General features: G+C 43.4%; 1 protein-coding gene across 3 annotated transcripts in view; it reads right to left on the bottom strand.

Moving 5' to 3' along the window:
- TLK1 (tousled like kinase 1) overlaps positions 1-26,387 on the bottom strand; it is a 159,124-nt gene extending 132,737 nt beyond the window's left edge. The window contains exon 1 of one of the 3 annotated variants that reach the window (XM_039495081.1): positions 26,257-26,387. In XM_039495081.1, coding sequence (XP_039351015.1) covers positions 26,257-26,296 — 40 coding nt within the window. In that variant the 5' untranslated portion in view covers positions 26,297-26,387. The other 2 variants (XM_039495082.1, XM_039495080.1) reach the window with 2 other exon arrangements.
- Positions 26,388-27,431: the final 1,044 nt, after the last annotated feature.

Here is a 27,431-nt window from a genome sequence, read left to right as displayed (position 1 = left end):
TAAAATATACTTAGCTCCTAGAGTAGCCAAAGACAGTGATGACAAAAAACTTACCAGCTGGCTCCAATTAACTCTCATTATCTACAGGACTTATCTCTAAACATTTAGGGAGTTCAAATGAAATTGAGAGATTTTGATAAACATTCTGCACCTTCAAAAACATCTCCACTATTTTAATAATAGCTTATGAGCAGGGGGTGCTGCTGTGATGATGGAGGAAGACGAGGTGCCAAGTGTCTACTCTGACCAAGCACGTCTAGGGAAGTCTTTGTTCAGGATAGTTGTCAGTTCTGGCAATAACTTGGGAAGTACCAAGAACCATGGGGCTGGGGCACTGGGCATGTCCATGACCATTTCATTTTCTGTGTTCTATATAATGATAAAACTCCTCCCCTTAGGCCCCTCGTAAAAGTAAGAACAGTCTACGCTCCCTGCAATGAAAGTCCTCGAACAGGAACTGCATGCTGAATCTCCGAGGGTTGCTACAACTTATTCCTGAATTGAGAACATCTTCACTTTATTTGGAGTCTGCAGGAACACTTGGGTAAAGGTAACTTACTTCAGAAGTACTGCTATTATGACTGTACTTTACTGAGACAGGAGACAGATTAGAAACGGCCACCACAGCAGAAAATGAAAATGAGTGCACACATTTTTGAGTCTACGGGACATGACTGCCTCTCAGGATATTAAAAAGTGCAGAAAATATCCTTCGTTTTGTTTTATAGCATTTCTTAATATACTGAAGCAGTAATTCCACTCACCACAAACAGGAAGAACTATTTTATTGGTTATTTTTATGATGCTCACCAACAGAGTATCTGAGGATCCATCAAGCAATGAGTTTACCCTCTAGGGAAGGAACACATCCCCATTTTACAGATGGGAAAGTGATACACAAGAGGAGAGACTAAGGGACTTTCCCACGGTCATACAGGAAGTCTGTGGCTCTAACTAGGAAAAAAACCCAGACCTCCTGAGTCCCAATCCAATGCATTAGCCACAAAACCATCTCAACTGAGAGGTCAAGACTCAGACCTATCCAGACTAAATTTAGGCTTTTTGGGGGGCTGTAACATATGTCACTATCTGTTAGCACAGAACTCATCATCCTTCCTAATTTCTGTTTGGATGCTGAAAGATCTGTAAAATCCAGAGCAATGCTGACAGCAGAATGAACATCTGACCAAAGGATCACTGGAAACCATTACCAGCCGAACACATTTTCTGTACTCATTATCAGGAGACAAGTAGGAAGCTTTGAATATTCAAGTCAGTATTTACCATGAAATGGCTGCTCTGTCACAGTTTAAAATGGCACAGGCCCCATGTTCATCTCCTGTCTAACAAATACAACAGTGGTTTCTTCACTCAGAAAGGGCAGATGGGGGAAATGAGGTCATCTGGCAAGCAGAAGGAAGGGGTTAATGTCATAAAACTTTGATATATCTAGGTTTCCCCCACTGTGGAGGAAAGGCCGAGCCACAGCAGAAAAGACTCATTTAAAAAGTATATGAAAATTATTATTGGTACATTTTATTCTAACAGTAAATATGAAAATTATTTATAGTTCAGGAGAGATACTAGGCCAATTATTATTTTAGAGTAGAAGCAAAAATACACCAACATTTTCAATATTTGACTAACTTTCAAACTCAGGTGTACACATTAGAACACTCAGATGCATACTGCAGAAAAAAAAGTCTTATTACACCACCTCTAATTGCGACTGTAAGGCTAATGGATTGCTTTGCTTTCAAAACTACCACCATTTTAAGCTGAAGTTCATGTGGCTCAGTCAACTTTCAATGTTATTTTCATTTATAAACATTTGTACAACGTATGTAGTGTATATAACATACTAAAAACACCTATGTTAAAAGAACATTAGTTAGGTTGCAAAGTCAACCACTTGAAAGTTGAGTTGCTCACAAACCTTAATTCTGTCCCCTTGTGCATATGTATATATCATTCTACAATACTCCATACTATTTTTCCCCCCCAACAGGAATCTTTCCTCACTTAGTGTACAGGAAGTAAGGCATCAGTTCAATACTTCTAAGCCTCATCATTCAGTGAGAAGCCCCTGCCTTACTTACTTGCGCACCCTCCTAACTCTGCACTGAATGTAGAATTATTCATTTCCTCAGAGTCTTTTTTAAGGCATTTATCACTGCAGCATCCACGCGCTTCAAACATTAATACATTTATACACAGCTCTCCCCTTTGAGATAAGAGTATTACTCCCATTTTGCAGATGGGAAAACAGAGAGATATGCCTAAGGCCACATAGTGAAAGCCTAGTTTACTACTCAAAATCTACTGATTCTCAATCCTCCACTCATTCCTCCAGTGCACAATGCAGAATTACCACAGGTTCTGAGTATCCATAGCTCCCAATGACTTCTGTTACAGGCACTCAGCATTTCTGAAAATTCAGAGCTCAGGGCACCCAGAAAAAAAGGACCACCACAATTAGCGACTACTTGCCAACATTTTAGTTTAAGTGACTTGCTCTGCTTCACCACAGAAAGACAGTGGCAGAAAGAAGGACAGAACCAAGCTGTGTGGCATTCACCTGTCTTAACCATAAAACCATCCTCTCTCTTCCTGCTGGCCTCATCTAATTCTCAAATTCACACATTCCAATTTCTAGAGTGGAATCCTAGAGACAATAGCTTCATTCACAACATGGCACCAATTCATTTTCTGAGAACAGTCCATCCTCTGCACTGAATGAAGCACTGTGAAGAAAAACAGTATGTGACCCGTTTGGGTTAATTAGATTATCATAATGCATATACAAAAGATTGTATGGGCAACAGAATCTGGCATTTCCTAGTTTTCAAAATGTTTGATGTTGCAACCTAGTTTTCTTTTAATGTCATTTTTGTTTGTTTTAAAAGGAGAAAGGTAAAAATGTTATGTACAACTGTAGCAACCCCACATCACGCATCATCAGCACTGTTTGAATCCTGAACCTTCAGCTCTATAGCACAGACTTCTACCACTCAAGCTACAGAACAAACTACACTAGTTAGTAGAAGGAGAAGGCCGTTATTCTGGGTAGGGGTAGATGGACTGCTGAGCCCATGCACTAGTTGAGGGAAGACCGACACAGCTGTCAGGTGGAGGTGGAAGGTGTTCCTGTATCATATGTTGTCCCCGGGGCAGGGATGGGCAACTCATGCCATGTGCTGTCTTAAAGGTCGTTAGAGGGCCTATCCACACACATAGCAACTAGACACCTATGGCAGGCCTGTGCCAGCCGACTCACAGGGCTCGAGCTGCAGGGCTGTTTCACTGCTGGGTAGACTTCCAGGCTCAGGCTGGAGCATGGGCTCTAGGACTTTCTCGGGATTGGGCCTGATCCCAGAAATCTACACAGCAGTGAAACAGCCCCACAGCCCAAGCCCCGTGAGCCCGAGTCAGATGGCACAGGACAGCCGTGGGTGTCTGGTTGCTGTGTAAGTATACCCAAAGTGAGCCACAGCTAGTCCTCTCCTCTACAGCTCCAGCAGCAACTAGGCTGTAATAGTTACTAGATAGGTGATAGCATAAATTATAGATTGGCTGATTAGTCAGGCTCTCTTAATTTAATCTTTGTTCACCCTCACAACCTCTAGGCACCTATGCACATACAGAATCATAGCCCTATACGTATTTCAACACAACTGATTCTATGTGTCTGCTTTTAGAGGAAGACTCATTTTTAAAAGTGTCATTCAACTACAGTGAAAATCTTCCACACCAAAAGATCTGGACAAGTCTGAGATCTTCTGCCTTTCTCCCCCTTCCTCCCAATGACACCCAATGAGGAGGTGGCCCACATTCACCTTGGCATGAATCAGGCACAGACTGAACAGCTGAGAGAAGACTGGCCCTTGTCCTAGCATGCAAGGCTGAAGAACATGAAGGACAACTTAGGGACACATGATACAAAGATTTATACTACATTTTGTTATACGCTCCTCTTAAACAAGACTTGCTCTCTGGATTTACCATTTTAAGTGGGTGTTGAATGGACAAAAAATGATTAAAATTACTAAAAATCTGAAAACTAATTAAGGATAATTACATAAAAACTGTCAAGCAAAGAGGGATAGTTTCACAACCAACATTTGCCAACTGAAAAAGAGGCTGAGGACAACTGGGGACACCCTACTCATCTTTCATATCTACTTTTGGCTAGTAGGCATCTGGCAAATTTTCCAGGCCCTGATAAAAAAGTACCACATAGAGTGGGCAAGTGGGAATTGCTAAACAAGTGACAACAAAAAGGAATGAAGATTAGGGAGGCAGGGACATTTACTTATCTCTTCCCTCATGAAGTGTCATTTTCATCCTCAGAATACAAAATCAAATTTTGATAGAGTAAAATTAAATGAAAGCATATTGGAATTTTCCCTTTTGTAAATCATACAATTCTTGATATATTATTGTTACATCAATTCCAAGAACATTTCAACAAAGCAAGAGTAAAACAAGTATTAGATGCCGCTTCAGGAAAAGGCATAATTTTTTTATTGACGACAACACTTTATCAAAATTAATATGCATATAAGGCAAAGCCCACTTATTGAAAAAAATTCCAAATTTGTGGCACATGCTAACAAAAACAACCACAGCATACGATCTCTTTTGCTAGTACTGTTCAAATAGAAATCAGTCTAGTCTCTAATGAAACCAATTGAAATCGTTAATAGCTATCGCCCTACATATCAGGTCTAGTGCAGGGATGGCTGCCTCCGTGCGGGTAGCCATTTTATTGAGGGGGTGCAAGGTGCAGGCTCTGGCCAGGAGGCACTTACCACAGATGGCTCCCAGATGGCGGCACAGCAGGGCTTGCCCCACAGCACTCCCGGAAGTGGCTGGCTAATGGCACGTCTCTGCGTACCCCTGGGTGGGAGGGGGGCAACGGGTCTCGATGCGCAGCCTGCACCCGCAAGCACTGCCCCCACAATTCCCATTGGCCAGCTGTGAGGATGATGCTGGGGGCGGGGGCAGTGCACGGAACCCACCACCACCACCACCAGTGGCGTGCAGAGACATGCCAGCAGCCAGCCACTTCCAGGAGCAGTGTGGGGCCAGAGCCCAGCTGCGCCACCAGCCGGGAGCTGCCTGTGGTAAGTGTCTCGCACCCCCTCCCACACCTCAACCATCTGCCCCAGGTCAAAACCCCCTCCTGCACCCAAACTCCCTCCCAGATCCCACACCCCCTCCTGCACCCCAGTCCCCAGCCCCCTCCTGTTTATATTCAAATTCAAACAACAGAAGTCGCATGAAAAGTATTGGTGAGTAGTAGTAACTTCAGTATGTTTAATTATTATTAGTTGATAAATTCTAACTCTACAAGTAGCTTTGCGCGTGATGCGGCTCTCGAAATATTTTGGTCAAAGACAAAAACAAAAAAATAGCTCTTCTTCTTTGAAAGGTTGCCATCCCCTAGTGATTCAGTATTTGTTGGAGTTACTAATTCACCATTTTGTAATTTACTGTTTCCGTGTAGTAAAGACATTTTTCTAAATGGATTGCAGGCTAAATCATTTGTTTATCAGACTACAGAATTCCCCTATAATAAATAATAATACATTTTACTTTACTGAAAAAATGCCATCCATGCTCTATCTTCAGACAACACCTACAACAAAACCAATAGATTCAAAATATCAAATATAATTTAATGAAGAGCAACTTTAAGTGCTCTGGTCTTAAACTGAAATTTTAAAAATAATGATTTCTATTACTTATAAGATTTCACTGTATTTTAGAGCACTAGAGAACACTAAAGAAGGGAAAATTTGTTCTTTCCTGAGAATGTCCTTTCTTGGACCTTTCTATTCCACAATTTTAACAATGAATTTCCCTCTCCCTCCTTGGTAGGTAACTGGCGACACTTCAGACAGTCTGTCTTAGAAGAGGCACAGCACCATTATCTTTCAGATCTGTTCCCAGTTCACAAACTTCTATAGTTTTGAAATACCACGGTTCTAATTAACCAAAATATTCAATATAGCTATAAAATTAAAACTAATACCTGTTTGCAAGACAACGTTCAACTATCGGCAACAGATCTAAAGAAGATACACCTTAAATCTGTGTCTACTCAGAAGTAACTTCCAAGAGAGGGTCACTTTGAGATATGAAGACTACAAGAAATTCTTTGGCAAGAACTAATTTACCTTTCTCTGTTCTTTTAGTGTCCAACATCTTAACTGTGAGATGTTGACAGCAGTAAAAAGTCATCCTGGGAAAGAGAAGATTAGCTTAACAACTATGTACAATAAATGGTATCAATAGAGAAGTCAGAGATTACTAAAAGCATCACACATTCAGAAGGAGTCCCCTGCCAAATATTGGGTGCTCAGAGGACAGGATATCTACACTGCAGCATCTTGAGAACGTGTGGAGAGATGAGTATGAAAGATAACAGTGTGGTCCTGGCACATTTCTACCTCACTTAAATACTTATATAGCTCCTATCATCATAGAATTTGAGCATCTCACAATTTCTTGCTGTATTTCTCCTCAACACTTCAGTGAGATGGGGAAGTACTCTTATCCCCATTTTACAGATGGGGAACTGTAGCAGGCCGGTGTGGCTCCCCTCCTCCCCGGAGAGGGTTGAGCCCCGGACACAGGAAGGGGCGGTGCTACAGCATGGTGAGCCCGCCCCTCAGAGGGTCAGGCGGCGACCCAGAAGAATAAAAGCCGGCTTCCCAGCTCAGTCAGCTCTCAGCCACCGGAGAGAGCAGACCTGCCTGAGGGAGCTCCTACCGAAGGAACCACGGGAGCCCCGAGCGACTGCCTGAACTGGACGGAGAGCACCCTACCTCGCTCCTGGGAAGACCAGCCGGAGCTCCCCCGCGCCACCTACGACGAGGAGCCCGGGGGAGCGCCCCAGCTGTCGTGCTGTTACCCCGAGGAGCCCCCGGTTTGGCCGGACTTTCCTACAAGCCTACCAGACCTACCTCCCAGCCCGGGCGGGGACGAGCCCATGCAGTGGGACTTCCCGGGGCCAGACGCCGTGGACCAGGTAGGGCAAGAGGGGGATAGTGGAAGTGGCCCGGGGGCAGCTGACCTCAGTCAGGCTGCTGACCAGACTGAACCTATGTCAGTGTGTTGCGGTCAGGATCCCCACTGACCGTCAGCGGTGACGACCGCTGCCTAGGGCCCCGGGCCGGGACACAGTGGAGTGGGTGGGCCTGTGTCCCCCCTGCCACCCCACTCACGGGTGGCAGCCGTCCCCCTCTACCTACTGGCTCAGCCTGCCACAAGAGGCCTGAGCCCCTGTACTGTTTGCTACTGGCTCAGCCTGCCACAAGAGGCCTGAGCCCCTGTACTGTTTGCTACTGGCTCGGCCTGCTACAAGAGGCCTGAGCCCCTGTACTGTTTGCTACTGGCTCGGCCTGCTACAAGAGGCCTGAGCCCCTGTACTGTTTACTACTGGCTCAGCCTGCTACAAGAGGCCTGAGCCCCTGTACTGTTTGCTACTGGCAGCCTGCCACAAGAGGCCTGCCCTTATACTGGTTGTCGCCCAGCCCCTGATCCAGAGGGCCTGGGCCTTTGCCAGACCATCAGTACTGCTTATAGCTCAGCCTGACAGCCAAAGGACTGAGCCCCAACTGACTCTGTCTTCATTTACCTCGCCTTAAAGGGACAGGACAGAGCACCCCCTGTGAGACCAGCGGGCCGGTGTGGCTCCCCTCCTCCCCTCAGAGGGTTGAGCCCCGGACCCGCCTGTTACAGGAACAGACACACTCAATTACTTGCCCCAAGTCACAGAGGAAGTCTATGGCAAAACAGGTTTTCTGATTCCCAAGCTAGCTCTCTAAATAGTGGGGAATCCCTCCTGACATTTCATCTTTCATCTGCAGCTCTCAGTAGAATGAGGGATGAAGTTTTTGAGTGAAACTGATTTCAAGATGAGTGCTTTGATCCACCTTACCACAAAAGCCTTGGAGTCTTCTTTGTTTCTGACTACTGGCTGGTAAAGCATTAGCAGTGCAGACAACTTTCTGTAGACTTCAGACTTAGCTGGGTAGACTTTAGTTGCTCTTCACATAACAAAGGTACACCCTTCTTGAATCACAAATCTACAATCAGTTTCTCACTCTGCAGCAAGCTGATGAGTAAATTGTCCAGAAACAGGCAGGCATGGATTCCCTGTTCTCATAGGGCTTCAAGCATGGCCTAGATAAAACCCCTACACGAGGTCAATAGACCAAACGAAAGGACCCTGTACTGGAAGTGCCTTCAGTGGTAGCAGAAGTGTAAGTAACACATCCTCAGTGGAAACGTGGAGATACACCTATTACAAGTTTATCAACGAAAGGAAATTACAAGAGTTTAAAGTTACTATTACACATTTTAAGATCTCCTGAGCTTACTTATTTTTAGGAGAATCTGTTGAACATTCTGGGATCCAAGATGGTTTGTGTGCTCCCCATTCATTTTGGCAGTCAAAAAGAATATCATGAATGATCTGTACACTTGTAATCAATGGGGTCAGTTCTTTGGCCCCAATCAGTAAATGTGAGTTGGCTTTTATGACCCCATTTGTGCTTGTATAGATTCTTTGATTTTTCAAATTACAACACATTTACTTTGGGGGTTCCTAATCATTTAATCAACTGTCTATTTTAAGCTGTCACTAGACCACATCTGAGGTAGTAGTGTCTCCCCACCCCAAAAAACATCAACCCCAAAACAAACCATGAGCAAATCTCTAGTCTCCCTACCAGGCAATCAGACTCATTGAGCAGTGGTTCCCTCAAGTCATGCTGTTTACTTGGCACTAGTAAAGATTCTGAAATTGTAATCTGATCTAAATTTTCTTCCCCTACCTATTCCTATGCTCTCTTAATGAATGAGCTAAGATCCAGAGGAGAGATTGGTTTGCATGAGAGGACTTCCCAATGTTTTAGTGGCTTGGAGTCTTCTATGTCCCTTCACAGAGAAAGTGGGGGCGTGGATGGGTGATTCCATTTTCAGCTGCTTCTTCCTCTTTCCCTTGATCTGAATAGGAAAGCTCTACTTCCACTGGCAATGAACTAGATGAAGATGATTCAACTCAACTTCCTCCTGCATTTGGATTTACTTGACTTTTGTCTCTTACAATACTGGACTGGCAACAAATCAAGAGACTTTTCTGCCAAATTGGGAAGGTCAAAGGGTTGCAAGTCAGAAACCTCACTATCAACATGAGCTACTCTGAGCTCATGTCAAAATCTGGACTCAGGATGATCTCTTCCTTCTTTAGGTTCTCCTTGTACCCCTGGTTAGATTTTACATGTATCAGAGGGATGATGCTGGGGAAACAGTGAAACTCCTGGGCAATATGTTACAGTAGAACTTCAGAGTTAGAGTTACGAACTGACTGATCAATCACAGACCTCACTGGGAACCAGAAGTAAATCAGGCAGCAGCAGAGACACACCCCCATCAGAGAGAGATACCCCAAAAAGCAAATACAGTACAGTACTGTGTTAAACAAACTACAAAAAAATAAAGGGAAAGCAGCATTTTTCTTCTGCACAGTAAAGTTTCAAAGCTGTAGTAAGTCAATATTCAGTTGCAAAACTTTTGAAAGAACAATCATAATGTTTTGTTCAGAGTTACGAACAACCTTCATTCCCGAGCTGTCCGTAACTCTGAGGTTCTACTGTACCTTTTTGTTGTCTACTTCTTTGCAACAGACCAAGACTTTTGTTTCCTAAGGACTGTGGCTTCTTTAAGAATTAATCTTGACTACCATCTACCTGGGAGTCCAAGGCAGGGATAGAAGCCACTGGAGGAGCAAAGTTTCCCATGGGTATAGCTGAGAGCCTACACTTTGTGTTGGAGGACACTGTCTCTTTGGGGAAAGAGACAGACTAACAAACAGCTACTACATTATTTCTAGTGGCATCCTCACTAAATTTACAGCAGATAGATACCACAGACAGAGAATCATTAATCCCATGCCGCAGTAGTGAAGTCTCAGGCAGGTTGCTGGGGGTAGCTATAGTGGGACCAATGGCACCTGAGAAGCCATTACAGCTGTATGAACCACTGGGGAGAGAAATGGCTGCAGCAGATACACAGCACTTTGCTGTAAAGAATCACTGCTACAGTTGTCTTCTTTACCAAGGGTGGCAGGTTTGTAGAAATTTTGGTGGTGCCTAGAATCTGCCCCCCCAAACTCTACCCCCACATCTGCCTAAGGCTCTAGGAGGAAGTTTGGGTGGCAGGAGGAGGTCTGGGGTGCAGACCAAGGCTGGGGCAGGGGATTGGGGTGCAGGCAGGGTGCAGGCTCTGGGAGGGAATTTGGGTGCAGAAGGGGTGAGAGGTTGGGCTCTGGGAGGGAGTTTGGGTGGCAGGAGGAGGTCTGGAGTGCAGGCCCTGGGCTGGGAATTAGGGTGCAGGAGGGCTGCAGGATGCAGGCTCTGGGAAGGAGTTTGGGGATTTGGGGTGTTGGAGAGGCTCAGGGCTAGGGCAGAGGGTTTGGATGTGCGGGGGTGAGGGTTCTGGCTGGGGGTGTGGGCTCTGGGGTGGGGCAGGAGTGGGGATGTGTTTGGGGTGTAGGAAGGCTGCCCTGGGGCTGGGGCTAGAGAGGAAGACTCCCCCAGCCCTCTTCCCGCCGGCAGCAGTGAGCTCTGGGGGAGCCCCCCCCCCCCGCCCCACAGCAGCACACTCACCTCGCACTACTGTCACTGCACATGCTTCTAGGGCCCCACTCAGGTCCAGGAAGCTCCCTTGCCTCCCCTGTGGTGGGTGCCGGGGGGAGGCTGCTATCACATGTGCACCTCTTCCCCTGCTGCTGCCCCTCACTGTAGCCTCACTGAGGGTGGGAGATGGGGCTGCCCCTTGCCGGTGATAGGTCCCGCCGGAAAAGGGAAGGGTCCAAGGCAGAAGAGTAGCCTGCCCTGCTACTAGTGGGTGGGGCAACTAGGACCCTGTGGCGGCAGTTGATGCTGGAAGCCAGCAGAGTGGAGTCAGTGTGGAATTGCAGGGGAGAGGGGGGACACTCCGGGGCCTGGGGAGGTGCGTGGGGGCAGCAAGTAGGGCCGGGGGACACTTGGGAGAGGAGTGTGGGGGCAGCAGGCGGAGCCGGGGGGAGAGACCTGGCCCCAAACATTGGTAGAGCTGGGCCCCCTGGGCCTGAATATTGCTGGAGCCCAGGCACCAGGGGCCCATTCAACTTGCCACCCATGTTCTTCACATCTTATTCTCACCATTGCATCTGCTGTTCCCTCCTGCTCCAGAGAGAAGAGAGACTCTTATGGAGAGGAAAAACCACACAGTTAAGACTGAGAGACATAAAGAGGACAGAGACATCTTGGTGACCAAGCAATCCATTTGTATTGCATGGCATTGGTCCCACTACAGTTATCAGGGGCGGCTCTAGGCACCAGCAAAACAAGCTGGTGCCTAGGGCGGCCAAATCTAGGGGGCGGCAGGCTGGGCCGGCGGACCTGCCGCAGTCATGCCTGCGGGAGGTCCACCGGAGCCCCGGGACGACCGGACCTGCCGCAGGCATGACTGCGGAGGGGGCGCTCGTCCCGCGGCTCGGCTGGACCTCCCGCAGGCATGACTGCGGCAGCTCAAGCGGAGCCGCCGGACCCGCGAACCGTCCGCAGCCGCGGGAGGTCCAGCCGAGCCACGCGGGACCAGCGGTCCCTCTGCAGTCATGCCCGCGGGAGGTCCGCTGCTCCCGCGGCTCCGGGGCGCCTCCCGCACATGACTGCTTGGGGCGGCCAAAAACGTAGAGCCGCCCCTGACAGTTATCCCCAGCAATCTGCCTGAGACTTCACTACTGCTCCATGAGATAAACTATTCTCTGCCTCTAGCATCTCCTTTAATTTTGAAACTAAGTATTTGTGCATCTCCCAAGCACAGCAATTGGGGAGGAGGAGACCAAGATACACAATTGCAATGTAATGCAAAGACAGACTATGTTGCTTTAAATATTAATAAAATTCACAATCCAATTTTTAAAAGCCAGAAATACCAGAAAAACTAAGACCAAGATATTTGGATTGGCAACACCAATTCTGAATTACAATCTGATATCTGAATTTTGGAATATCTGTACCTTATTAATCAATTGGTTGGTTTAATAGACCTACATTCATAGATGAATAGATTCCAAGGCCAGAAGGGGCCACTGTGATCATTTAATCGGATCTCCTGTATAGCACAGGCCATAGAATGTCCCAAACTAATTCCTAGAGCAGATCTTTTAGAAAAACATCCGATCTCAATTTAAAAATTGTCAATGATGGAAAATCCAACACAATCCTTGGGAAACTGTTCTCACTATTAAGAATTTAAGCCTTAATTGTAGTCCAAATTTGTCTAGCTTCAACTTCCAGCCACTGCATCATATTATATCTTTCTCTGCTAAATTGAAGAACCCATTATCAAACAGTTGTTTCTCATTTCAGGGGCTGACTCAGGAAAAAGTGAAAGCAAGAACCAATTTTTCAGATGAGGTGCTAAGAGATTGATTTTAGCAGTATTTCTGAAATATTGTGTCTGTGAGTTGAATGTAAAGTTCTAGAGTAAGCTTAGAACAAATACACCTCTACCCCGATATAACGCAGTCCTCGGGAGCCAAGAAATCTCAACGCCTTATAGGTGAGACCGCATTATATTCGGTTTGGTTCGGTACAGTGTACCGGACTGGACCGGCTTCCCCGGCGGTGATTTAAAGGGCCCGGTGCTCCAGCCGCTGCCGGAAGTCCCGGGCCCTTTAAATCTCCACCGGAGCTCCAGCAGCGGGGCTTGGGCAGGGATTTAAAGGGCCCAGGGCTCCCCGCAGCAGCTGGAGCCTCTGGCCCTTTAAATCACTGCCTGAGCCCAGCTACCAGAGCCCCGGCAGGGATTTAAAGGGCCCGGTGCTCCAGCTGCTGTGGGGAGCCCTAGTCCCTTTAAATCACCGCTGGAACTCTGGCAGCGGGGCTCGGTGAGGATTTAAAGGGCCTGAGGCTCCCTGCAGCAGCCAGATTCCCGGGCCCTTTAAATCACCACCGGAGCTCTGGCAGCGGGGCCCGGGGCTCCACACGAATTCAGATATAACGCGGTAAAGCAGCAGGGCTTGGGTGGCGCTTTAAAGGGCCTGGGGCTCCCCACTGCTTTACCACATTATATCTGAATTCATGTTATATCGGGTCACGTTCTATCGGGGTAGAGGTGTATATTGGAACATTAAAAAGAAATCTAGTAACAAACCTAAAGTTGGAGTTTGCTAGAGTTACAACTTTAAGGAAATATATATACTGTATATTTAATTTAAACTGACTTTTCCTTAGCATTAACTGTTTGGATGCTTTAGAATATACAGCATATATCAAATAACAAGGCACTGATAAGATCCTGTGGCCATGGAGTATGCTATCAAAGGTTATTTCTATACTGTAATTAAACACCTGCAGCTGATCCTTGTCAGCTGACTTGGGCTCACAGGGCTCTTGCTTCGGGGCTGTATAACTGCAGTGTACATGTTTGGGCTCGGGCTGCAGCCGGGCTCTGAGGTCCCAGAGCTCGATCTCGAGTCCCAGCCCAAATATCTACACCACAATTTGCACGAGCCCTGCAAGTGCAGGTCAGCTGACGTGGGCCAGCCACAGGTGTTTAATTGCAGTGTTGGTGTCAGGGTGGATTTGATTTAAACCACTAGTCAGGAAGACTCCATTTAAATCATGGTTTTCTACATAAAAGTGCATTCTTGTTGGTTGTTATAACCTTCATACATATTCTTCACAACTCAGACAGATGTAGGTTTCATTTTTAGAAGGTACACACTATACATTTTTAAACAGTGATTTATTTTGAAAAAACTTTTCAGATTAATTTTACAGCTATATCAGAAAATGAATAATTGTTTGGTTATTTCATTTACCAAAGGTAATTGATGCAGAAATTTATGAAGTCATTGGCAGGTGAATTAGCTCCAATTCAACAGGTTAATCATTAATATTTGGAGGATTTTCTTGCCATGGTGCATTAGGAGGAGAATATCACCAGACAGACATTTAAATTGTTTTATTTAACTAAAACAACAACGTTAACTATTCTGGATTTTTTTCTTCAACAGCAAACATATAATATTTTAACAAAACAAGCATATGTCCCTCACTTCTCACATTTATCTCCAGACTTCCACTCCTTGTCCAGATCTGTTCCACCCCCAACAATCTTCTACTCATTGAACTTTTTGAAACTTTGCACTTTTATAGAGGTAAGGGATTGACACTGTGTACACAAATTTGCAGAGGGAAAATAGGGTTGAAGTCTGTTATTTCTCACCTCTATATATTATTTATTTATTTAAAACATTTTTGCTGTTAACAAGCATTTTACCTCTGGAGACACAAGTCTGAAATTTGCGAACTGCAAAACTAAGCATCTCTGATGGTATCTTCTAGACTGAGCACTGAGTCTCATTGGGTAGATAGAAAGATTAACCTAAATAATCAATACAGAAGCCTGGGGAACCCCATAAAATTGGGTCCCTAATCCATGAACTATTGGAACTCATTTACAAAACTTGTCTTAAAACATTACATGAATATATTGTCTCATACTATAGAATTAGAATTTATAATCCCTATTCCATGATGAGATCTCTTTGAGCTATAATATATCTTAATTAAAACTATCTTTACATAGGTTTTTCCCTCAAAAAGCATTTTATAAAAAAAAAATCTGATTTAAATAAAAAAAATCAGATTTTTTTTTAAATCATTGATTTATCCACCCTGGTTGGTGCACCCAAAGACAATGAAATTTGCCCTTCATAGTTTGGCTTTGGGTTTCAGCACTCATGGGGGTTAGTATTATCTCATCATCATTTAATAACACAATTTAATTACAAAGCAGTTGCTTCACTGAAGGACTCAGTGCAGGTAGTTGATAGGAAGAATTAAAACAAGGCTGGGCTTGACACAAATACTCAAATTAGATTAATGAGGATTTAATGTGCTCAGAAAAACACTGTTAGTTCAGAGTTTTTACATAAATTATAAAGATAAATTAAATGCAGTTTAATGTTTAAAATATATTTATTATTTTAACTCAAATATGAATAATATTTCTCATACTAATTTTACATTCCTCCATACACTTAGTTACAACAGTTATTTCTGAAAGCATATCCTGATATTCAGTACTAGATTACAGAGCACATCTGCAAGATAGCTTTTTAATCTGCTTCAGAGTATATTCCGCATGCTAAATATTTGTGAATGTTGATGCAATATTAACATAACCAAATGGCATCTAAATCTATAACATGGCAACCATTTGTAACTCTTAGTTCAATTTTTCTTTTTTTTAAAAAGGAGAGCAGCAGTAATAAAATCTACAGGGTATTTCTGTGACTAAATAGATGCTAATTAATATAGTAACAATAGAGTTAGGTATAGACAGCAAAAAATACTCTTCATCAAGATAAACCAACTGCCTAGAACAGTCCCTTCTATTTCTCTTTTAAGTCCTGCCCTCACCAAAAGTACAGGGAAAAAAAACAGTCAAACCTCTCGATGTACCTTAAACATACAAAACAAAGGAGGTGGCTGTGAAGGGATCCTTGTTTAGAAAAAAATTATAGGTATGATCCTGAGGGAGAAAAGGAGATGGTGCATTTTGGTAGCTTATTAATTTCTCCATCCTGGTACATCATTTCAACTTAGAATTCAGCTAAAGCAGACTAGTCTATTGACTATTCTATTTACAATAGATGCTTTGGTTTATGACAAGTCCTTAGCAGAGAAAATTCTAAGAATAAAAATGTTTCATTTTCCTTGGCCTTGTTTGAGCTTCCCAGAGAAGCCAGCTTTCAGTTTCAGAAACAGTTATAAATACGTATGCCTTTCTTTTTAGGCATAGAAAGACACCGCAAATGATATTTAAAAAGAAACAACTTGTTTAGCCCCAAGTTCACCTTTCCATAAAAATTTGTTTGTTTTCAGTTTATGTCTCAAGAAAAATGCAAAAACAAAATGTAACAACCAAGACGACATTTAGAGGAATACAAGTTACTATAATGATTTCAGAACAAAAGAATGCAAACATACAAGTCCATTGCTTTTAGTCCCGTATCCCCACCCCCTCCAAAAATTAACACTGGAGAGAGCCAGTACATGGCTATATGAGTAGTCCATAGTAGTTACAAACATAATTTAATAAAAAGATGTCACATGAGCCACGTTATCACAAATGCATTAATACATCTGTTTGATTACAAATCTTTGTGTATTTTCGGCATTTCGTTTCCAACAGTGTGTGTCAAATACTGCTTTGAAAGAGAAATTTATTTCAACCATTTAAAATAAACTAGAGTGAGGCTGATTTTTTTGTTTCAGTTCTCAATAGCCAACATATAGGATGCACTGACTGCCAGAGGACCCAAATGCACTTTAGTTGGAGCACATTAAACACCTGCATGGATGCTCTCACTCAGGAGTCAAAGTGGCCTTAGTTTGCTGTATCTTGGAGGAGAATGAAGCTACAGGGAATTATGGCCACTTTACTTCTGAATGAAAGAATTCACAAGTTTTGGGGGGCACAGGAGAGGTTGGAAGTTTTAAAGCACGTTAATTTATGTGCATTCACTTCATACCTTTTGATTCATCTTAACTTTCCTGAGTGTCCCCCGTGAAGACAAGCCCTAATAAGAGTTTAGCATCTTTTAGGAATATTGTATGGGGATTGGTCTGAAACACATAAAAAAAAAGTCCCTATAAAAAAAGAGCTTAAGATATGGGCCTCAAATTTACTATTTTACTTTTTATCAAAAATTACATTAGCTTTTTGGGGGGAGCTTTTAATATACACTTTTATTGATGTCTTTATATACCATGCCTTGATTCAGATTTATAATCCAGAAGATGTTGTATGTTTTGAAAATTATAACTATTTTTGTACTGTAGCATAAATTCTAGTTCAAAAGAAAAATGCTAAGCTTAGCTCTTATATTAACAACTTTTATTTTGACCATTCTTAACAGGGCCAAACTTTGAAGACAACTGTCAATCTTGGGGGGGAGGCTATTTTCATATAAAAAAGTGACGGTAACAACGTAATTGTGGCTTAATAAAGAATTATTAAAACATCGAATGTAACAGCAGCAAAAAATCTTTCACCAAAAAACATTTGGAAGAATTTGCTACCAGTTTAGCATAAAGTTTTTCCTGCCAATTTAGAGTTACTTTGACTTAAAATGTGTCAATTATCCATCAGATCTAATGTATTTTGCAAAAAGGTAAAGAATCTCCAGTACAATGGCTTTAAAATATATTTGTACATACAAGGTATGAAAAAATATTTCAAAGTATGTTAAAAAGCACAACTACTTCAAAAGAGTTATTATACCCTCATAGACTTTAAGTGTAGAAGAAACCATCAAGTCTGACCTCCTGCACATTACAGGCAAAAGAGCCTCCCACACTCACTCCTGTAATTAACCCATAACTTCTGGATGAATTACTGAAGTCCTCAAATCATGATTTAAAGACTTCAACCCTTAAACGATGCAGACCAGACATGAGATTTGTTGTGTTGTTTAAGAGAATGGCTCTCCTTAAAGTTTTGTATAAGCACATTGGGTAATTACAACAATGAAACGTACAAGAAATTTTGTCATTTTAAGTCACCAATGCCAACTAAGCCATCTTACAATATAATATTCACTTGCCTGCCTAAAAGAGTAAACCCCTTTTTCACTATAATTTTCAATTGTTTAGTTTTTTAATTAATCTTAAAATAAAGTTAAAAAGAGAACTCTGGGATACTTTATTTTGTTTTTACTGTGTTACCTGGTTTGTAATGAATCTGCTGATTCATTATTGGATGCATCCTCTCCCATTACCTGTATGATTTGGAGAGATAGGATTTGGCTACTGGTCATCCAGGGCAGGGACCCAAATAATTAACAAGCCAGTAGAGTATACTTGGAGTCTTGAGTGGCCAGATGGAGGAAACAAGGCACAAAAGAACCAGGAATTGCCTGAAGGCCAGTTGCATGTAAGCAGCAGGCTTGAGACAGCAGCAGGACAAGGTAGCAATGCCTGATAGATGATCACAGACCAAGCCTAGAATAGCTAGGACTAGGAGGATCAGAGGGTCTCTGGGTGTGGAAATGAGCATGGCCTAGTGCAAGGCTGAGAAAGGGACAGCAACCCAGAAAGGAGGCCATGTAGCTTAATAGATAGGGGGTTGGAACAGACTCAGTGGAACTGCTGAGAAATAGAAAATCTAGGGCAGAGGAGAGAGGATGGGGGGAATCAAGTAGGAGGCAAGAAGTTAAGCCAGCCTCAGCCAAAGGAGTGTAGGGAACAGGGTGTGTCGTGTAGTCTGTCCTGCCCAGAAGCAGAAGCCATTCAGCAGTAGACATAGACCAACAATTGAGTGGATAGCAGAGTGACAATAGAGGAGCCCCTGATGCAACCATCGGAGCACCAGAAGCACACCACCACCAAAGCTGAAACCAAGGGTCTACTACTGTTTCTTTCTCTCGGAATCATGTGGGCTACAGGCAGCAGCTTGGGCATTTAAGGCAAAGAACCTTTGGTATCCTTCTTTTGGGTTGCCTTTACATATGTAGTCTGGAAGTTCTTTCCTTTCCTTTTGTAATTAACCTTTAAGATTTATACCCAGGGTATTTGCATCCTCTCTCCAGCCAGCCATAGTGAACAATTCTCCTGTACCTACTAGAAGCATGTGAATGTTTACTGGAAAGCGACCAAAAGCTAAATTTGTTGACCAAAGTGCTTGGAGTGTCTATATCATATACCTCTGAGGCCTGATTTATACGTAAAACTTTAAAACAGCAAAGCTATGTTGGGGGGGGGGTGATTTTTCACTGACAGTTTTTGCTGATATAAGCCTTAATGTAGACACTTCTAAACAACAAAAATAAGAGATACCAACAAAGGATGTGTTTAGGGGATTGATACAAGTTATACTAGCAAGCCCTTTCTAGTGTAAAGAAGGCTCAGAAAATTACCAAATATCTACAAGGATTTGGGATAATACAATACTCACAGTGACTTCTTCAATGGGGTTAGTTACAGTATTACTTTGGGCAGATTATTGTGTCAAGCAGCCATCAATGATTGATTGTTTATTTGAAAATGCCAGTAAAGTGCATGCTGGACTCTAATACCAAGCAAGGCCTGCTAGTACACAGTATGATTGGGCTTTGTTGACCTTCAAAAAAGAATGTGAAATTTAACTTTAAATTTAACTTTTAACTCTGTGTCTAGTGGCATACAGAATGCATAGTATAGTTCTCAGGATTTTTCATTCTGTAAGATATTTGCAGATTATGTTACCGTTAAAATAAGTGGCCATCTCGAATTAAGTCAGTAGAAGAAAGAAAAATGTTCCCTTTCGTTGGAAAAAAAAACACAAAAAACACAGATGCAATGGAGTTTAAGGTACTGACATCACAAAGTTCTGTTATGACATTCTGATCCTGACGTGTTTCAGGAAGCAACAAGTTTTGCAGTAGCTAGCAACTGAAGGACAACTGAGTAGAGCCATGTCTACACACAAAGATTGTTCCAATTTAACTGTACAGGTATAAAGCATTACAATCCCTTAGAGTGGGTGCAGTTATGTCAGTATAAAAGAGTGTTTATAACCTCTAGTGTGGACGCAGCTGTAACGTTATATCAATTTAATCATCTTGGTAAAAAAAAATAAAATAAAATCAACCCCCTACCTGAAACAGTTAAACCAGTATAAAAACTGTGTACAGACAAGGCCTAAGCTTTCAGTTAGTGATACTGAGCAACAAAGACAACTTAGAAGCAAATTTATTTGAAGTGTATATTACCACTCTTAAGTGAATCCACTTAATGCCTGCATTTTATGCACACAATATTAACACTACTTTCCAAAGTCATCTAGGATGTTCCTCTTAACTCGTTTATTTACAGTATTGAGCACTTAATACTAAAGTGGTGAAAGTTTAGGTCAGATAAATGCACATGATTTTTAATGATGCACAAAGTGCTGTACTAATAAAATTATCTGATAACATAATGCCTTATATTCTATAGATATAGGCCAAGAAAGTTAATTCAACTACTATTTAAATATTATGTGCTAGATTTTAGTTACTATATAAGAAAAACAGTATCAAAGTTTAGAGTACAGTGTTCTGTACTGCCAAGTTTTTATGCTCTACATGCAAAGAAAGAAAAATAGTAGCCTAGAATCAACACGAGGCAGAGTTAACATAACTTGGCTACCTTCACTATGAATTTCCATACTTCCAAAGGTTTGGGGTTTTGTAAATTTAATCTTAATTCTCAATTTCCTGGGTTTTTCTGAAGTTGGTGTGTACTAGTAAAACTAACATTCTTGAAAGATAACATTTACTCAAACCAACGATGTGTACTACCTGCAGCCTTATCTTCATCTCAATTAAATTTCCCATGGGTTACTGGTTGGTTGATTGTTTTTTAATTTTTGTACAAATTATATTAAGGGACACCGAATAATAGCCCTAATCCTGGAAATCCTAGAAGATCAACAAAAGTGGAGGCCCAATCCAACAGTCCAGAAAGAAACTGTGGAGGAAAGGGGAAGACGTCTCCTTGGTCTGTTGGCTACATAATATTGAATACTTTCAAAAGGCTTCATGTATATCCTGTGGAGGGGGATCTATTTGGCAAAAACCTACGTGCAAACTTAGGTAAGTATTCAAGATACTGGCTCATTTCCTACAGAAAGAATACAAGAATGTAGCTCCCCTCGTTTTGACTTCTTAGAGTTTGAAGTGTCAATGCTTTCCTCCAAAAGTGCACAGAAAAGGGGAAAGCGTAGCTGGCTAGAAGTTGGAAGCCAGCAGAAGCGGGGAGCTATTGTCAGGTAAGAGCTCCTGCAATGCGCCCTGTACCCCACCCCCATAAAGGGCAAAGATACAAGTGATTTTAGTGACCTTTCCCATTACTCATTTTGTGCACATCACAAATCCACATAATATGGCATAAAAAGAACAGGAGTACTTGTGGCACCTTAAAGACTAACAAATTTTAAGGTGCCACAAGTACTCCTGTTCTTTTTACGGATACAGACTAACACGGCTGCTACTCTGAAACCTGAGAATATGGCATGTCTGTCAGCTTGTTAACAGGAAACCTACAAGAAGAAGCTCAGCACACTGGTAAAGATATGTAGGGAAGCATAAGCCTGTACTAACATTAAACCTTTTCTTCCATGAGTGCTACATTCATTCACATTTTAAAACAAAATAAATGCAAAGTATCACCATGAAATCTGAATTACCTCCCAGATTTCTTGCATTGCCTTATCTCACCTGACTTCTTCCATAAAATGATTCAAAACTCAAAACATCTCCCACTACATGTCAAGAAACAACAAGAGACAGTGGACTTGCTAAGGATTTACCTGTAACTTATTTGCAGTTGTTGAGTTCTACACTTCACACAAGTAATGATAACAGGTAAAAAAATCCCTGAAAGTTGCCCAAGTATTCATGTATTTAAAATTTAATTTAGACAAGGAACCACTCTTAACAGGCTTCCTTCATGTTCATGTTCCTTCATGTTCATACCTATGAACACCACACATGTGTAGCATGCACAAGGCAAACCTGCATTCGGGAACACTGCCCAGATTGGGTACTCTTCAGAGCAGGGACTGAGTTTTCATGTTTGTACAGCCAGACCTAGCATAGTATGGGTGCTATAGGAATACAAATAATAAATAATAATAATAATAAGTATTAATATTTGTCAAGAAACTTCTAGGGAAAAAATTGCCAAAGTCTGTCAGTATTTTTACAGGAACTCCTCAAATGTCTAAGTATTTGCAAAGTTGTATCAATTTAATACATATATAACTTACATTTCTACCTAACTAGTAATCATGTGCATTAAATTTTGGGCCAATTCTACTCCGTTATACTGGTGATTTTCAGATATACAACACATTTATACCACTGTAATTTAGAGCAGAATCTGGCCTTTTGATTTTTACTGAAGTTTTCACTACCAACAGCAATATTTGGTAAGTACTTAAGTAACAGATGTTGTGTGATACACAAAAAACCAGCAAAACATAAGGTATTCAAATACATTCCATCACCCTCAGCCTCTGCATAACTTGTAGGCTATAACTTGCACAACCAAGTGTCTCCTTCTTACATAGTAAAGGGCACAGAATAGGGTGTTCCAACCAAAAAAAAAAAAAAGATACTTTAAAAGAATGCTAGTCATTGCTACAGCATTAAAAAATAATCGACATTTCCAAATTTCCAAGCACTAATCAATGGGAGAACAAACAGCTATGAATCTATTACCTAACAGATCTTTCAAACCATCACTCATTTACAGAGCTTACTGATGTGCATAAATGGAAAATAGTGCAAGTCCATTGTTAAATAGCTGATTTTTATTTTATGGAACATATAACCTTGATGTGAGGTTCTTTTGACATGCAAGTTTCCTTTGCATTAATGTAAGGTGTAGTGTTAATTCCCAAGAGGCAGAGATTTATTTAAATAAATAAAAAAATACTATATCTCACATTCTTTTCAAACAAAAATAATTCAGTAACTCTACAGTAGGGAAGAGGCAAAAGCAGAATCTGCTGTTTTCACACAGGGAATAAATGATATTAATATAGTATGTAAATACACTATGCTATCCTGCAGCACAAAGCATGTCTTGTGGTTGCTCTCTAACCTCTGAACTGCACAACCTAAATTATTGTAGCCAGAAAAAATAGTAATATTGTTAACCAATTTTAAATAAGAAACATAAATGTAAAATTATGCCTCTGAGTATTGTTTTTGTCAGGGCTGTTGAAGCAGCACTTGTTATGCTGCTCACTCATTAACAAAAAGAATTACAAACATAACACTGCAACAGTAATTTAAGATTTATATACCAAGTATCCCAATTATTACTGGTGAATAAATGCATCCAAAAATATATTGCCTAAAAAACTTCACAAAGTAAAATATGTACTATTCTAAGCCTGGTAAATCTAGTCCAAACTTTTATTTGTTTTTATATATATAAAAAAACACAAACCACTGTTTTCTCTTATTAAAGATTCAGCTTGAGGGGGGCAAGAGTACAAAATGCTTGCCACTTTACTTGGCATCTTTAACATATGCCATACATCCAACCTTTCCATATATCTTCTGGAGCGTATTCATGCCAATCTCAGATCTGGGAGCATGTGCAAAAGTCACAAGGAATGGTGCAAGTCTAACAACTACTGGCATGGAGATTGAGAACACACTCGTTCTTATACATTTTCAAGAGGCTCAACACAATGTCAAATCTTGAAACTGTTCACTGATAAAACTTGTGCAATATTACAAGTTGAAGTGCTCCAAGTGTCCTCTAAATAAAAAGATCCAATTTCTCTCTAAGACCTTATTAGCCTATTTTAAGTTTGAAAGTTTTCAGCATGGCTACCAGTGTTCTCTACACAAGACAACAGAAGCACTCAATATTCTGAGGCCATCAATACTGAATAAAACATCCAAGTCAAATTATACAACTGCTTAATATGCACATTTTTTACTTTACAAATATATGCATTTGGGTATAAAAGTTCTCTAGCAGTAACTGGTATACAGCAAGCAGTCATTTTAGTTAAAAGCACCAAGCATTTCACTAGCTGTATAATTGCTACATCTTGTGGCAATGTATTTCAAGTGCAAGGAAGAGAAAAATGGACAATAACTGAAACAGAATAAAAAGAGACTTGTTTGCACATAACCTTCATACAGATATTCCCTGCAAACACCCACAACACCCTGCTCTCACTGTCGGTATAACACAAGAGGGGAGGAGCAGGGGAGGGAGGAGAAAAATATTATCATCTAAGATGTGATGGAGGAAAGGAGAAAGTTGCAGTCATTCTGTGGTCGTTTTAAGGTGTCGTGTCACTTTTGTCTTCCAAATTAGCTGCTCAGAAAAGTGTCTCCCCGATGGGAACAAATTCCTTGATCTCGGTCTCTTTTTCTACTCCACCTCCATGATGCCAAAAGGACCCGACCCCTTCCATTAAGCAACAGCAGCCACATTCACCCAATACATCCAACAAATCACTTTTACTTTGTAATATGAGGTGGAGAATAAAATGTGGAAAGGAAAGGAACAGAGGATGCAAGTGCCTCCCATAAAAATCACAGAGAAGGGATGAAAAATTAACACGTACACTTAGCTCCTTCTATAAGGACTGTCAAGGAAATGAACAAACATTAATCAATCCCCCTCCGTAGCCCTGGAAAAGGTGGGGGAAAGACAATATCAAAACGCTTTTGCTGCTAACAAACAGGGATGGGGAGGGGGGGAATTGATGGATTTAGGGACCAGGGGGTGTCTCCCGATTGTCCCTCAGGAGAAGGGAGGGTCCCCCACGGCAGGATCTGGAGATCCCCCCTGTGCTGAGGGGGAAATACCCCTGCAATGAGGACAAGTCTCCCGCCTGCCCTCACCCCCATTCACTGCGCACCCGGCCCTACGAGCCTGGGACTGGCCTCCGGCGGCGGCTGGGCCCCTCCCCGAGAGCCAGGCCCCCCTCGCAGCGCCGTGGGCACGGAGCGCGCTATTTACCTTCCTTGGGCGGCTTGCCGGGCGGCGCGCTGTGCGGCAGGGAAGCCGCCGCCGCGGAGCAGCCCTGCAGGCTCGGTGGGGACGTGGAGAGCCGGGACCAAGATGGCGGCCCCTCCAAACTTCCACTGCTACTTTGGACACTCATCAAGCTACTTTCCTGGAGCCCGGCAGCCGCCGGGGGCGGCAGGGGAGGCAGCGCGGCGGGGGGACACCCAGCGCCGCGCTCATGGCCGGGGGGCCGGCCCGACACCGGGGAGAGGAGGCCGCCGCGGGGAGAGGGCTCCGGAGGGAGGCGGGGCGCGAAGGAGACAGGGCTCAGGGCCGGCGCAACCTGCCCGCACCTCTGCACTGCGTCGCCGCCGAGCAGCCGCCTGTGTCTGAGGCTCAGGCTAACCTCCGCCGCCTGGGGGGAGGGCGGGAGCTAGCGGGCGGGCGGGCAGACGGGGAGGGGTCATGCGCAAACACCACCACCAGCAGCGAGCGCCGCGCACCTCCAGCGCGCCGGGCAGGGCAGGGCAGGGCAGGGCAGGGGAACCCGCACGTACACCTGCCCCCGCCGGCCGGCTCGGCCCGATCGCACCCCCCCACACACACACCAGCGCCGCACACCGCCCTAGCACCCCCCCACACACACCAGCCCCGCACACCGCCCTGGCACCCCCACACACCAGCCCCGGCACCCCCACACACACACCAGCCCCGCACACCGCCCTGGCACCCCCCCACACACACACCAGCCCCGCACACCGCCCTGCCTGCTGCCGTGACCCCCCCGCACACTCCCCAACACACACATACACACACTACAACCCCTCACTACCCTCCACCCACCTACCCAATACCCTACAGCCTCTCACACCACAACACCTGCTGTACTGAACCCACGCACAATACACTACAGCCCCTCACCCCGCCCTGCCTGCTGCACTGACACCCCCCCCCCCCGCACACTACAGCCCCTCACACCCCTCTGCCTGGTGAACTGACCCCATACACCTATACTACAGCCCCTCACACCACCCTGCCTGCTGCACTGACCCCCCACACACACTACAGCACCCCACCTCACACAGCCCTGCCTGCTGCAGATGTCCTATACACGCACACTACAACTCTTCACACAGCCCTGCCTGCTGCACTGACCCACACACAGTCTAACCCCTCATACCGCCCTTACTGCTGCACTACAGCCCACCACACCTTACACAACCCTGCCTGCTGTACTAACCCTCACACAGCTCACCCTGCCCTGCCCTTTGCACTGACCCCCTCATACACACACACACCCCACTTTAAACTGCTCTGAATGCTGCATTTACCCCTAACTACACACACACAGCCACGCGCACCTCACACAGGCATGCCTGCTACACTGACCACCCCCATGCACCTAATAGCCCTGCCTGCAGCAGCTGCCCTCAACTTACACACCCCTGTTTTCTGCACTGACCCCCCCCTTCCATACACACCCTACCATCCTTGCCCCACACAGCCACATAATACAGCTGTGTCTGCTGCATGGACCTTATCATCCCTCTACCTAACACAGCTGTGTCTGCTGCACTGATCCTGCACAGTACAGTTGTGCCTGCTGAATTGACATCCCCACATACACACACACACCTCACCACTACCTTGTCATATACCCCTAACACAGCCTTACCTGCTGCACTGACTCTCCCATACACAGACCTCACCATCATAACCTATCCACATCTGTGCATGGCATTGTGGGATGGAATTCCACTACATTTTCCTCCTCATCTCTTCTCAAAACCCATCTCTGCTTCATGCCTATGAGAAATCAGACAGTTAATGATGGCTTGAGGGGCAGAAACAGATAGTTGATACTTTATCTAATTATAATAATAAAGATAATCCAAATGTATTCACAAATTGCATATACAGTGGAGTCACATCTTATGTGGGGGTTAGGTTCTAAAGTCAGTGCGTAAGGTGAAATCACGTATAGTCAAAATTACCCTTGAAAATCCCTTAAATCGCACATAAAGTGTATACCACCCTGTACAGTAATATGTATAAATGTATAATGTATACAGTAATGTACAGTATATAATAGAGTACATATGCAAAATATAATTTTACAGTACTATATTTTTAATTACAGAGGGTAATCAGGGCTTGTTGTCGATCCAGGAAATGGAGGTGATGGAGAGGTTGGTTGACGGAGAGCAAGTCGTAGATTAAGTGGTTGTCTCTGGTTCAGCTCAAGAAGTTGATTGCGTAGGCTCATCTGCTGCTGGCCATTTTTCCTTGAAAAACATGGTGATCGGCAACTGTCGCTATTGTCTTTTGAGCTGCTAAAACAATTCTTGATACGGTCTCTAATTGTCTGTAATACTACGTGTGATTTTGAGGCTTCATTCCATAGAGGGATCGTATTCAGAAATTAAATCATTCAAGTGTTTCGCTGCTTGGAACACTTTAGCAAATTTATGAAGATTCCAACTTGCTGGCTCTTCCTGTTCGTCGTCATCATCTTCGTCTTCTGTAGACAATTTTATCAGTTCCTCTAACTCTTTGTTAGTCAGTGATTCTCTATGACTCTCAATTAATTCTTCAATTTCTTCCCCAAGGATGTCGACGAAGCCATCACCACCCACTTGCCTGGCCACCTGCACAATGCATTTCACTTCTTTGTCAATGGTCGGGAAACCCTTAAAATCATTCACACATTCTTTCCATAGGTTTCGCCAACATGCATTGACTGTTTTAGGCTTGATTGCATCCATTGCCTGTTTAATATAAGTGATGCAATCGGCAATGCTGAAGGACTTCTAAACACCCCATCACATTAAGATTGGGATCAGCATCCAT

Source organism: Mauremys reevesii, linkage group 11 (genome assembly GCF_016161935.1).
Source record: "Mauremys reevesii isolate NIE-2019 linkage group 11, ASM1616193v1, whole genome shotgun sequence".
Taxonomy (NCBI): Eukaryota; Metazoa; Chordata; order Testudines; family Geoemydidae; genus Mauremys; species Mauremys reevesii.
Note: the sequence above shows the minus strand (reverse complement) of the source record. Positions and strands in the feature narration are given on the sequence as shown.